This window comes from Ailuropoda melanoleuca, chromosome X, assembly GCF_002007445.2.
Source record: "Ailuropoda melanoleuca isolate Jingjing chromosome X, ASM200744v2, whole genome shotgun sequence".
In the NCBI taxonomy this organism is placed as follows: Eukaryota; Metazoa; Chordata; class Mammalia; order Carnivora; family Ursidae; genus Ailuropoda; species Ailuropoda melanoleuca.
Window position 1 is genome coordinate 100,322,763 of NC_048238.1, and position 13,751 is coordinate 100,336,513.

Here is a 13,751-nt window from a genome sequence, read left to right on the forward strand (position 1 = left end):
GGACAGAAAGGATAGTTCCTAGAGTCGCTATTATCCTTAGAGTAGAAAACAAAAACAAGACTCAAATTTCATACAGCTGCATAGGGAAGCCAGGCAAACCTTTGAACATTGGAGAAAAAAGGGAAATCAAAACACCTATACTATGAGACCACCTTCATCAACAGCTTAAAAGAGAAATTTGCAAAAGCAACACCATGTTTTGGCTTTCTAAATCTTTAATCTGGTTTTGGTCCCTTGCCCTTGACCTTGTCAGCCAATAGTTCTGGGCATGCGCCAACTTGCCCCAAGAGCTCCTCCCGCCTCTTCTGTTTTGGGTCTGGATCTGTCTGGCCTTGAATGTGAAGTACCTGGTCTTTCTATTTGCTGTTTCATCGCGGCCTCAGCTCTGTATTAGCCGTTATTCTACATTTAATAATTTGGAGATCATTCTACCAGATTGAAAAAATGGAATACAATGGAAGCCAAGTGGTTAAGCTTTCCTTAACCTTATTAGGTTGTATCCTATACAATGGACAATATTCAACTGTTTTAACCAGCAAAATGTCTTGAGAAGCAGTCTGTCTATTCCGTATTCTGTTCTTGGCCTAAACAATCTTTAAAACATCTCAGCGTTTTTCCCAGTCTCAGCTTTTCTCAGCTTTGGCCTGAAGCTATCCTTAAAGATCCCCGAGCTCTTGACCCGCTCAGCTACTACACACACTCAATCCTTTCCATCGGGTGAAGACACACCCCTATGGTGGACAGCATGCAGTTACCATATGTATGAATCAGAACTTTTTCTTTCTTTCTTTTTATTGGAAAGGGGGAGGCCTGGGAGAAAGATTTTATATGAAGGGCCTAAGACTATAGACATGTCTTTACCTGGAAAAAGTAATCCTCAAATGATAAAGTTTCAATGAAGAGAAACATGACATATGTAACTCACTCGGCCCCACAAAACTGTTTTGGACAGCACATTTAGATAATTATTCTCTATGACGGACTGATGAAAGCTGTTTCAACGACAAGTTTAGTTAACCATTAAAAACCAAAAATGAAAAAGAAAATGAGCATCCCCTCTGTGCCCAGAAAAATGAAGTCGGGCTGATGGCTGGCAAATCACACCTGTGGGCATAGTAAGTTGTACATCCTGCAGAAATGGTTTTGCTTTTTATATGAGAAAACGAGTATGCAAACAGGAAAAAAATATGTTATTGTAAAGCTGGAGGTGGCCACGTAGAGAGAGGAAGAGTTCACTAAACTCACAGGGAAAGGCCAGATTCAAGGGAAAGTTTAGGAAGAGAAGAGCAGGGTGACAGCTCTTACTCTGGGCTGGCATTATCAATGAAGAGCATCCGAAGAGAGATGTGAATGTGTATTTTGTAGATGGGTGTGGGTGTGTTTGGTGTGCATCTGTGTATGTGTCTGAAAGAGAGAAAACAGGCTCCTATTAGGATAGGACAAACATGAAAAGGGTTGACAGATCAGAACTTGGATGCCTTGCTCAGAACATATGCTTTCACATTTTCCCCCTCATTTTCCAAAGCGATGTCTTATAAGAACTTGTCCTTGGCCAAGCAGACAGCTCATCCCCAAATAGCTCATATTTACATAGCTGCGATCCTGCGGTAGCCAAGCAAACATTCCAAAATCTAGTCATTTGTAATATCTTTAAATGCAAATATATTTTAGGGCTTTTTCTTGGCAAAGAAGTTTGCTAAAATTTCTAATACCAATCAGGGATTGGCAAAAAAAAAAATGCTCTTCAGGCTCAAAAAAACACAATCATATTTCTCAGCCACCCACCAGAAAGGAATAGAAGCTCCAGGCAGCAAATCTTTGGCAGGAGTCAGACTAGCTCCATCACAGCCTCTGTGCCCAGGGGCTGTGGATATCATTCAGTCTGGCCTAACCAATCCATTCAGCTGAGGATGTCCAGTCACCTCTAATATAGAGGAAAAGCACCATTCTATCACTGCACGTGAATTCGTAACTCCAGTTACTTGAACGGATGTATTCAGATGTGACCATTAGGACTCGCGTAGGACAGTGTTACCCCAAGTTGCTTAGTGATAAAAATCACCTGGGGTCAAGGCCAGCTTCATGAGTTTGTAAGCAGTGCACCTACATGAGGCCTTGCTTTTGGAAGTGTCCCAACTTTGGAGTTTAATGCTTCGTGTTCTGTAACTCGAGTCTGATGAGACAATGGGGCAGCCATGTGCTGGGAGGTCGAGGCGTGGAAGCTGTAATCCCTTGGGAATCCTGCCTCCACTGTCGGTTGCTGCAGTGGGCCAGAGACAAGGGCAGATTGACTTACCCTCCCTTGCTGCGACATGGGGCTGGTGGGAGAGGGGACCTGGCAGACAATAGCGTTTGTGCTTGCTTGCCAGATTGCAGGGTGCAGCTCTTGGGCGCCCGTTAGTGTCTGCACTCTCCCAACAAATAGCCCCCAGGCCTGAGAAAGCATGACATTAAGTAGTAACATTAAAAAACACCATGGGGGCACCTGGGTGGCTCAGTCGGTTAAGCATCTGACTCGTGATCTTAGCTCAGGTCTTGATCTCAGGGTCGTGGGTTCAAGCCCCATGTCGGGCTCCAGGCTGGGCATGGAGCCTACTTTAAAAAAAATAAATTTAATTAAATTTAATTAAAAACCAGTTGGGGCGCCTGACTGGCTCAGTCGGTTAGCATCTGCCTTCCGCTCAGTTTGTGATTTCGGGGTCCTGCGATGGAGCCCCGAGTTGGGCTCTCCGCTCGGTGGGGAGTCTGTTTGTCCCTCTTCCTCTCCCTCTGCCCCTCCTCCCTACTCGTGCTTGCTCTCTCTCTCCCCTCTCTCAAATAAAATAAAATCTTTAAAAAAAAACAAATAATAAAAAAATAAAAACTCTATGATAGATTGCAAGAGACCAGAGAAGAAAGAAAAAAAAATTGTATTTAAGTATTTTCAATGGCATGTTTTTTCCTGGCTTTTGAACAAGGGGCCCCACATTTTCATTTTGCACTGAGCCCCACAAATTATGTAGCCAGTTCTGTGTGGACTAAGCACTTTTAAAACATAAAGGTCACAAAGCCTTGGAAATTCTGAAACAGAATTTCTCAAATTTATATGCATAAGGATTTTCTGGAAGACCTCCATTTCCTCCAGTCACACCCACCAAATATTCTAATTAAGTTCCTGTGGGCCCCCAAAGCTGCATTTTACAAGCATCCCAGGCGGTTCTACTGCAGTTGGTCCACTGACCACAGCTGGAGACACGCTGTGCTCTTAGGAAGCTAGATTCTGAAGCCAGGCAGACTAGGGTGTACATCCTTCACTGACCTTAAAGGAGTTAATGTACATGTCTAAACCTTGGTTTGCTCATATGTAAGTGGATATGTTACTATCACTCCACAGAGTGTTGTATGAAATGCACATAAAACACTTAGCCCAGTGATTAGTCCATAGTAAGCAATCAAGAAATGTTCAAAAAAAAATCAAGAAAACTGTTAAGTCTGGGTGGTGGTGGCTACACGGGTGTTTATTATATTATTATGTGAATTTTCCTATGTTTTCACTATTTTTCAAAATAAAAAGCAACAGCTAGAATGAGAGAGAAAGCTAAAGAGTGGAAACTGGGGTCTGAGGCTCGCAGTGAGTCAGCCCCAGAGGTCTCCAGGCAGGAGGCTCATGCTTTGGTGTCCACGACTTAGTAGGCGTTCACTAGAACATGCACCAGGGACCTTCTCGGACTCACACTTAAGGGCATTGACCACTCTTTTCCCTTAGTTTAGAAACGGATGCATGTCTGAGACGAGGTGTGCTTTAGTAAAAGGGCATGAGTCCCCAAGAGCGCGACGGCTCCTGCGTAGGGTTTAGCAAATGTTCCGTGCGCCCTCTAGTGTCCATACTTCTCAGCTTTCTTCCTGGAGAGGTGGCTCAAGGCCCTTGGGCACCCTGGACGTGAAATTCTCCAAGTTGATCTAGAGACTGAGGTGGTAAACATGTTCAGGGTCCACTCTGGTTATACAATAAATGTACAGATGAAACAATGGATTGGCCTCTTATCTACCAATGCCCAGGCTCAAACCACTCTGTCCACTTCGCCCCAGTACAGGTAGGGAGGACAGAGGCAGCTTCCACGTCCGGCCAAGGGGAGTGGACTATGGCTGGGGGGAAGGGAAGGAGTGCGTGTGTCCTGCTGTTCCTTGCTGCCCCAATGGCCGTAAGCACAGCTCCTCTATAGCTCCGCCTGGCTCTCCTTGCACATTCTCTCCAAGAGTTACAGAAATGGCTTGTTTTGATTGCACTCCAGGAACACTAACGCATCTGCAAAGCTGACACTCTCCAGAAACACTCCCGTTCTGCCAGCATCTAGAATCAAACTTTTTTGCCCACTCCTGTCAACAGCACCTGTATTCATTTTGTCCTGGATCCATTACCTTACGTAGTAAGTTTCATGGTTTTGTTTCCACAGGTCCTTTTGACTAGGAAAGTTGATGCATTCTGTGGCGGTTCCATCATCAATGAAAAATGGGTGGTAACTGCAGCCCACTGTATTGAGCCTGACGTTAAAATTACCGTGGTTGCAGGTAAATGAACAAACAAGGATAGGAATCTGCAGTATCACTAGATCTTCTATATAATTGGTGCATATTTTCCGAAGGTCTACTAAGTTCTTTGCGAAGTGAGTTGCGCTAGTGCTAGACGAGCCATATTTCCGGACCCTAATGATAGGACATGGCTTTGGGGAAGGCTCATACCTAATTGTACCCCTGTGAGATGGGTGCATTTCCCCACAGGCTGAGCCTTCCCCATGCCAAGTAGATTCATCACCACCTAAACAATGTAAGGTTTGTACCAGCACGGGAGAACAAGCCAGCCCCATGATGGTCCCGAATGGGTTTTTGGTCTGAAATGTATGCATTGGCCCTCATTACATTTTTTTCCAAAATCCTAGCAATATAAGATTGAGATTGTTGACACTTGGCTGCCAGTTAATTCAGGGGTGCCGAAAATCTTGGCCGATCGGTTTCCTCATGTGTAAGTCTACCTGTTACTCAAGAGAAATTTATTTTCCGTAGGTGAACATAACACCCAGGTGAGCGAACACACAGAGCAAAAGCGAAATGTGATTCGCACCATTCTTCACCACAGCTACAATGCAACTATTAATAAGTACAACCATGACATCGCCCTTCTGGAACTGGATGAACCCTTAACGTTCAACAGCTATGTAACACCTATTTGCGTTGCTGACAGGGAATACACGAACATCTTCCTCAAATTTGGATCTGGCTACGTGAGTGGCTGGGGGAGAGTCTTCCACAGAGGGAGATCAGCTTCAATTCTTCAGTACCTTAAAGTTCCACTTGTTGACCGAGCCACATGCCTTCGCTCCACAAAGTTCACCATCTATAATAACATGTTCTGTGCTGGCTTCCATGAGGGAGGTAAAGATTCATGCCAGGGAGATAGTGGGGGACCCCATGTTACCGAAGTGGAAGGCATCAGTTTCTTAACTGGAATCATTAGCTGGGGTGAAGAGTGTGCAACGAAAGGAAAATATGGAATATATACCAAGGTGTCCCGGTATGTCAACTGGATCAAAGAAAAGACAAAGCTCACTTAAAGAAAATTATGTATTTCCAAGGTTGACATATTTGAGGTTGAAACTGGACAAGGTCCTTTACTAACCACTTGCCTATCTCTTTAGATTTGACGTATACATTCTATAAATACTGCTTTTTCTTTTTATGGGGAGAAATCTATCTAGAATTCCTATTTTACTAGAGTACGTAGAGTAGAAAATGTAATCACTAGAGAAATGTACTGTGATAGGAAATTGTGACCATTCCCACAGGTCCAGCCCTTGACAAACCTGTGAAGTTAAGTTTTTCATCTTGCACGTCAGGCATTAAGTTTCTCCACTGGGGCAACTCTTTGATTCTGCCTCCTTAGCAGCGTTGCATGTTCCAGATCTTTCTTACCTCTCCCACCAAAATCATCAAAATGTATTCGACCTATATCCGGGATATTTGGTCTAGTTCATGACAAGGCCAGCACTGCACTCATAAAGGAAGAACACAGGAGCAACTGACAGGTTGAAACTCACCAGGAAACACCAATTCCTTTTCTGTACTTTTATTCCTGCTTCCTCTTTCTCTTCCGTTTCCTAATCCCGAACTCAGTTTCTCTCTTCCTCCCTCTCTCTTTCTCTCGCTCCCCCCTTTTCCCTACGTGGTATAAAAGGAGGGAAGGGGCACATCAGACTGTTTTACTGCTGTCCACAGTTATACATGTCTATCAAACCCAGATTTGCTTTCAGTTTGGTCTTTGACTTGCTTTTCAGAGCACAGGGATAAAGTAAGGTGCCTGAAGAACTTGGAGGAGAAGTTCCTCTGAGAGAGTCATGTTATCAAAATACATACATCATGGAAGGAATGACCCATCAGAATAGTTCCCTAAGAGCTTGCCATTATGTTGTGATAGAAGTAAATAAGAAGGGTGACATCAACTCACGTGTCTCGTCCCCCATCTGAAAAAATGTTAACGGAAAGAGAAAAACAGTCAGTTTGCAATCTATAGCTAGTACAGTCTTCAAGGAAAATTCCTCAATGTGTCTCCAATACCATCCAGGGCTAAGGAAAAAGTTGCCCTAGACCAGAGAACATAAGCATCGTGTCTCCTAAACTAGCATAGCCCCACAGTGGAGAAGGGTGTGCCGGGGGCTCGCTCCCCCTTTTCTGGTTTCATGCCCTCCATGCAACTGTTTGATTATAATCAGGCCTTCCGTACTGAATCGTCTACAGGGTTGCTGACCAGCCTACACAAGTACTTTGATGTGTTCGAATGGTTCCCTTTGTGAATTAATAAACTGGCGTTCTGGTTCATACCACAGCTTTTCGTGAATTTGGTTGATGTGAATCGGTCATCCTGTATTTCATGATATGTGAGACCACTGACAAAATCATGTTTGGGACCGCTTTGACCCCATAAGCTCCTCACCCCCAGCCAGGCCTCACTCTTGCTGATTTCTTTCAAGTTCTTCTAGTTAATACCTTTTTACTTTAGTCTTTCAAAAAAAAGTACCAATTAATGTATTTTCAAATTTCTCAAAAAGCGTTTCTTGCTGCATTATTCATAGAGAAGTATTGTGAACACCACATTCAGCAGAACACTGAGCATAACGTGTCCCTGTGCAATAGGACACATCACAGCTTTGATGCTCTGCCGTCATCTGGCTTTCATATGAGGGGGTGTGTTCTGTGCCCTGGAGAGGACAGTGGTCTGGATCCACCTGGGACAGAATCAAGTTTAAATAGCTGTGGATATGGCCTTGAATAAATCACTCCACATTTGGGGCTCTGATTTCTCCATTTGTACAATGAAGGAGTTTGACAGGATGCTCTCCAAAGGCCCTTGTTGACACTGGTAGTCTGTGACTTCATGGTCTTTCATTCCTTCATTCAACAAATATTCAAGGACTGAGTACTGTGTGCCGAACGTCAATCTGTTCATGAAATTTGAATCCACATTTATGTATTTTGTCAGTTAACTAAAATAATGTATATAAATGGCTTTGTCCATGCCTGCTACATTACTACCCAGTAGATGCCCAACCAGTGTTAGCTGTATCTGAATCCCTGTTTATCCCAGAGCAAGATATATACAAGATATATACAAGATATATACCAGATACTCTTGTATTGAGTATCACGAAAGGAGGCCATAATAAATAACAATAATGAATGCGACTCAGGTTTTGTGAACAATTGTCTGCCTTAGGTTGGAGGAGGATACAGATTCACACAGGAAAACAAGTTACTTCATATTTGAATGACTGAAGATCTGTAGCCCCCCAGTTGGTAGAAGGGTGCCATTGTGGCCTGGTTGCCATGGAGACCACCCCTGACAAAGGCAGAGATGGGGGTGGCTTTACACCTGCTGTGATTGGTCTTCCCTGTGGCAGAGAAAGAAGATCCTGGGCCCATAAAGCTCCGAGCCACAGTTATCCTTTTTCCCGTGAGCTCACCCACAACTGGATTCATCACGAGCCACCTGCAGCACTACACACGTGGGGCCCCTCAGCCCACCTGTGAGCCAGCGACTTGGGAGCCAGGGCCTCGCCAGACTACCTGGGGCATGTGCAGTCGCCATGGAAGAATCATTAGTGCTTTCAAAATCGCTGTAGCTACTTAACCTAAATGGGCGGAAACATGCTGCTGCAATATTGGAAGTGACAGATGAAAATAGAGCTCTTGCTGAGTGAAGAAAAGTGTGTTAATGCAGTGCAGTCATTGTAACTTGCTGCTTAAGTAGGGCTGGTTTTGGTTCTTCGGAAGATTAGTTGTTTTGTGATGGCAGGAGCAGAGGACTGTCCAATTTGCTCTGTCAAGGGAAGAAGAAAGGGTTTTCTTCCCCACTCTCGTAAACCGTGGCAGACCAGTTCACAAAGTCACTTAATTATAATTTCTCAACAACTCCCAAAGCCTTGCCGTCCAATTTAAGAACGTCAGAGCTGCAAGGGCCCTTAAGACACCATCAAAACCACTCTGCCCATTGAACAGAGGAGGGTGGTAGAGGCCACGGCCATGGCCAGAGTCACGCAATGGCGGAGTCGGGACTAGAACTCAGGTCTCCTGCTCTGAACCATGAAAGCATATAGTGCATTCAACTGGAGCACCGTCTATTTTTAGGGCAGCCGGGGACTTTCACGCCAGTGGCCATCCTTTCGGCACACCGGGGACTGAAAATCGCCTGGAGTTCCTACCAGGGATGCTCTACTTGACAAGCAGGTGCACTGACTCAAGGCCCACAGGAGTCCGGAAGGCAGAGTGGCGGGCAAAGACCAGGCTGGAGCTGCAGCCGCCGGCTCCTAGCAGGCACTTGGGAGTACATGGGCAACACACTTGCGGTGCCCGGTCTGGCTTGTAGCCCAGCTGTGAGCATGGGGCCTTCCAGATGGGACATTTGACTTCTAGAACAAGTCTGTCAGTGTCATCTGGCACACACGCATTCTAGCGCCGTTTCCACTCGGTTCACGGCAGCTGTGCTGGCTAAGACACACGTGGCACACGAAGACAGCAGGCTAGTCCAGAAGCTGGGAGGCCCACTGCAGCTGAGCTTCTGACCATGCCATGCAGCCGTGGGGGGCCCGCAAACCGATTTCAGCTGCTGGCAGGCCTGTCTGAGCAAAGCACTCAGGAAATCAGGGCTCTTTCCGAATCTGAGGCTAATGCCATCTAGAAATCTCCTGGTTAAAAGCCACAAAAATCAGTATGTTCTGCAAGCTCTGGAAGCTACAGAAGGAGTCACAGGAGGCAAAAGACTGTGGAATCCCCACACTTTCAACCTATGCAGGTACACAGACCACTTGGCTCATTTTCTTTGACAGTACTTCCAAGGCAGACCTTTTTTTTACCCTATCCTTGAAGTTATGGCTTGCCTGGAGATTTCCAGAGTTACTTCAACCTCTAGCAGAAAGGAAGAACGGCAGACTTTCTTACAGATAGATAAAGAAGCCACAGCTTCTGGAACAGGGCCAAAGCATCTTCTCCACACCCTCACAGAACGACAGCAGTATTTCAAACTCCCGGCCAGATCATTTCCCTCTGGTAGGAGTTTCCCTCTTGGTCCAAAGAAGGATGGAAATAAGAACAGGGATAATCTTGATTCCAAAAACTTCTTTTCAAAAGGTTGCCTCATTGCAATATCAAATATGAGATCTTAATTTATAAAAATTGCCTAAATTGTAAAACTCCCAAATGTTGTCGTTCTTAAACTTTTAGAAACGCGGTACTAACTTCTCCAGATCTCTAACCGTGAAGTGGCTTAAGCACCGACCTCATAAAGGGATCCCATGATTTAGACATTACATGCTTTGGTGAACATCTATATATAAAAATCTATTTTCCTCTTGGAACATATGACAAAAATAAGCATGCATTTTCATGATATTGAAACTCAGCACTAAAAGAAGCCAAATTAAGAATGCAACAAGTCTCTGAGAAACTCAGCACACGCCTGTTAAATGAATGAACAAATACATGAATGAAATGGGAGGACAAAACTACTACAGCCCACATCAATGCAAAACTCAGGCACCTAAGGTAGGAATGAGATCGTCATCCTGAACGCATAAGGGAATATGCCATAGAAAGGGAGACAGACCGACAGAGAGAGAGAGACCTTCTACAATCATTTCCTTCAAAGGATGTAAAGAAGAGCTAACACTAATTTCTAGGAAATGTGAAAAAAGATGAGCCTAGAAGACTATGCTTATAGCCCTGGCCTTTTCCTCTCCTCTGTGCTTTGTATCCTCATTTAGGTAGGTGTTCTGTTGTTGTATCTTGTTTTTATAGAGTCAGCTCTTGGCTTTAATTTGGATTTTAAAGTTTTATATCTGAATCAAACTTCTGTTCTTGGCCACAAGGATTTCATTTCTTCCAATTAAAATATGCCTCCCCTATTTTTCATTGTCCAAATACTCTTCCATATACTGTTTCTAGTCCTAGATGGTCACGCTTCAGGTCAGAATCTCTGCTTCCTTGGCTTAGAAAATGTAAACTTGTGTTATAGATACACTTGAAGGACAGCTACATACGACATAAGGGTGGGTTATAATTCTGAAATCTTAGCACAGTCTAATAAGAAATCTTAGTGAGTACTTGCTGTGGGCCTACCACTGTGTATTTCATAAAAACATCAGTGGTGTGCTGGAACTTGCTTATTATGCCAACTCACAAATGCCGACTTTGCACATCTCTTTCCAACTCCCAGTACAGTGACTTCATGTCAGTGGCTTGAAATCTGCCATGGCAGGGACACTTACGCCACTGCAAATATGTTCGTTTTTTTGAGAGAGAGAGAGAGAGAGAGAGAGAATGCATGCATGGAGGGGAAAGGGAGAGGGAGAGAGAGAATCCCAAGGAGGCTCCACGCCCAGTGCAGAGCCCAACGTGGGACTTGATCTCATGACCCTGACATCATGACCTGAGCCTAAATCAAGAGGGGGATATTTAACTGACTGAGCTGCCCAGGTGCCCCAAGATTTTATTTTTAAAGTAATTTCTACACCCAACGTGGGGCTCAAATTCATGACTCCAAGATCAAGAGTCACATGCTCTGCCATCTGAGCCAGCCAGCCAGGCACCCCTGTTTTTGTTTTTTAAAGAGACTCCACTGTTTAACATTTACTAACATACCAATGGGCACAATCTGATTATTTGCTTTTTTACAGTCCTGCTACTCAATTATTGCTATGAGTGAGCACTAAATAACACTGTAAATTAAAATATAAAAGTTATTTAAGGAAGGATAGTGTTCACAAGTTAAAAATACTAAAAAGTCAGACCATTAAAGTTATTCTCAGATAGCAACAGGTAGTTTACATTATGTTGTAAAATAAAACATTTCTTAAATGCAAATATTTCTCCTACAGAACACATTCACACGTTAGGTTGACAAAGGTTTATTCTGTGGTGGTTTTCTGCTGGCATGTTAGTTCACAGTAATTAGTAAGATATTTACAAAGACTGTGGAAAAGAGATCTTAATGGTTATTTTCAGCCAGCATGTAAGATTAAAAAAAAAAAATCCCACAGAGATAAGTGGAATATAAATTCTGTGCAGGGCTTCACAACCTTTCAATCACCCAGAGGTAAGACATTAGATTGCACTTCTCCAGTACTGAGTTCAAGTGAGCATGCTTTTCTACAGTAACAATGTTTTGGACGCATAAAAATGTATAGATAATAGTACCATGAACTCACAAGTATGAACACCCATCCATTCCTTCTCTTTCTCTCTCCCCCTACTTTCAGAGGTGGCTACCATCCTTAATTTGGTGGTCATCATTATTTAGCATCCTTTAAATTATCCACTAAAAGTACACATTTTGCATATTTTTTAAGATTTTATTTATTTGAGATCAAGAGAGAATGAGAGAGAGAAAGACGGAGCAGGAGTAGGGGGGCAGAAACAGAGGGAGAAGTGGGTTCCCTGCGTGGGGCTCAATCCCAGAACCCCGGGATCATGACCTGAGCCAAAAGCAGACACCTAAACGACTGAGCCCTCCAGGTACCCCTCCAGTTTGCATATTTTAAAATTTTATGTGAATGCTCTATCTATAGTGCCGTTTCCAGTGAGATCATTGATGTTGATAGCATAGCTCTAGATCTTTCTCTTTTTTTCCCTAGATCTTTCATTTTATCTCCACACAGTACTTTGTTGTAGGATATTCCGTAATATTCCATTCTTCTGTTCATGGTCATTCTTGTTGTTTCCAAATTCTTTACAATGGTGCTATGAACATTCTGGCACACATCTCCTCAAGCATGTGTGTGTTTCTCTGGGGCAGATATTTAGCAATGGGACTGCTAAGCTATGTGGTATTCATTTCAGCTTCACTTAGTATTAGAAAATTGTTCGCCAAAGGGGTGTACCCATTTATGCTCCCAGTAACAATGGGTACGAATTCTTCTTGCTTCATATTCTCCCCAACACTTGGTATTTTTAGAAATATCGGCAGATTTTTAAGCTACTACTATTTGCATGTACAATGGCTGTTTTGCACTGAATTCGGGTATTTTGAAACTAGTTGTAAATGTATAGGTAGGTATAGCCCTGTATGTTCCCCAGGCTCAGTAAAGAGATCGTCTTGAGGTTCTTGAGGCCTGTGATTACTTCACTTAAGTTTTAATCTCAGTTTGATAGTGAATGTGTTCTTTTACAATGACAATCTATGAGAAGTCAATCGAGAACGAATAAAATGTCATTCAGTGAACTGTACTTGTTTGCCCATTTTGGTGGTAAGCAAGTTAGTGAGTCTACCTCACAAATATGCAGATGAAATGTATCTTTGAAACGGTTTCTATTTTATTTTCGTTGGGTTTAAGTAAAACTTCATTTAGCTGAAGGAATACATCTTCATGAAGTTCAACGTCATTGGCTGTTCCCAATATATGCTAATGAGGTGACCAACAAATACCAGGTAGGCCCTCACTGAACGCAAAGGAGAACTCAAGACGTGAAGACATCATGAGCTTTAATATGTAAGATACATTTTGAACTAAAAAGAAAAGTCTGCTGTCACTTCTATTATTTTCTTTTGAACAATATAAAGGGTTTAGGTTTTCTCTTTAACGCTGCTTTGTTCCTAAGTATTTCACTGTCCTTGGGCAGGCCCCATGAAACCAAATGCAAACCAACCCTTCCAAATCCATGTACAGAAATGTACTAAAATGTAATAAAAATAACTTGCTTTCACAATTGCTTGTGACTTGATTTGTTAAGTACTTTCGAGTCTGCTGCCCCCATGGGAAGCAGGTTCCTGTGCTCTAATACCTATCAATAATAAGCATTTTTCTCAGAGAAAGTCTATGGCGTGAAACTGGATTGATTTCTGACTAAGCCCCAAACAAAATCACTAATTTCTCAAGTGGCGCATTTCTCACACCCCCTTACACTTACAAAATACACTCAGAGAAATGTTCTCTTTTTAAGAGAATACTGTAGCCACCCAGATGTCAGGGTGGCTTTCATAACTCTATACTCTGTAGTCTGAGATTTGCACACAATTTTGGAAATGTCAACAATAACATTTACTGTTTGGCCAACACAGGAATAAAAACACATTTTAATTTTCAAAGAGCTCTTTGGAGATGGATTAACTTATTAACTAGTTCACGGACCACACTTCCTCAAAAGGACTCAAAATAAATTTAAAGGCAAAAGAAATATTTGATTCTGTGATGGGATGCTCACTGAGGCATCTGATACATTCTCAGTTTTTA

At 43.1% G+C, this 13,751-nt stretch overlaps 1 protein-coding gene across 1 annotated transcript in view; it reads left to right on the forward strand.

Moving 5' to 3' along the window:
- F9 (coagulation factor IX) overlaps positions 1–6,854 on the forward strand; it is a 31,073-nt gene extending 24,219 nt beyond the window's left edge. The window contains exons 7-8 of the mRNA XM_011226388.3: positions 4,434–4,548; positions 5,041–6,854. Coding sequence (XP_011224690.1) covers positions 4,434–4,548; positions 5,041–5,588 — 663 coding nt within the window. The 3' untranslated portion in view covers positions 5,589–6,854. The remainder of the gene's footprint in view (positions 1–4,433; positions 4,549–5,040) is intronic.
- The last annotated feature ends 6,897 nt before the right edge of the window (positions 6,855–13,751 follow it).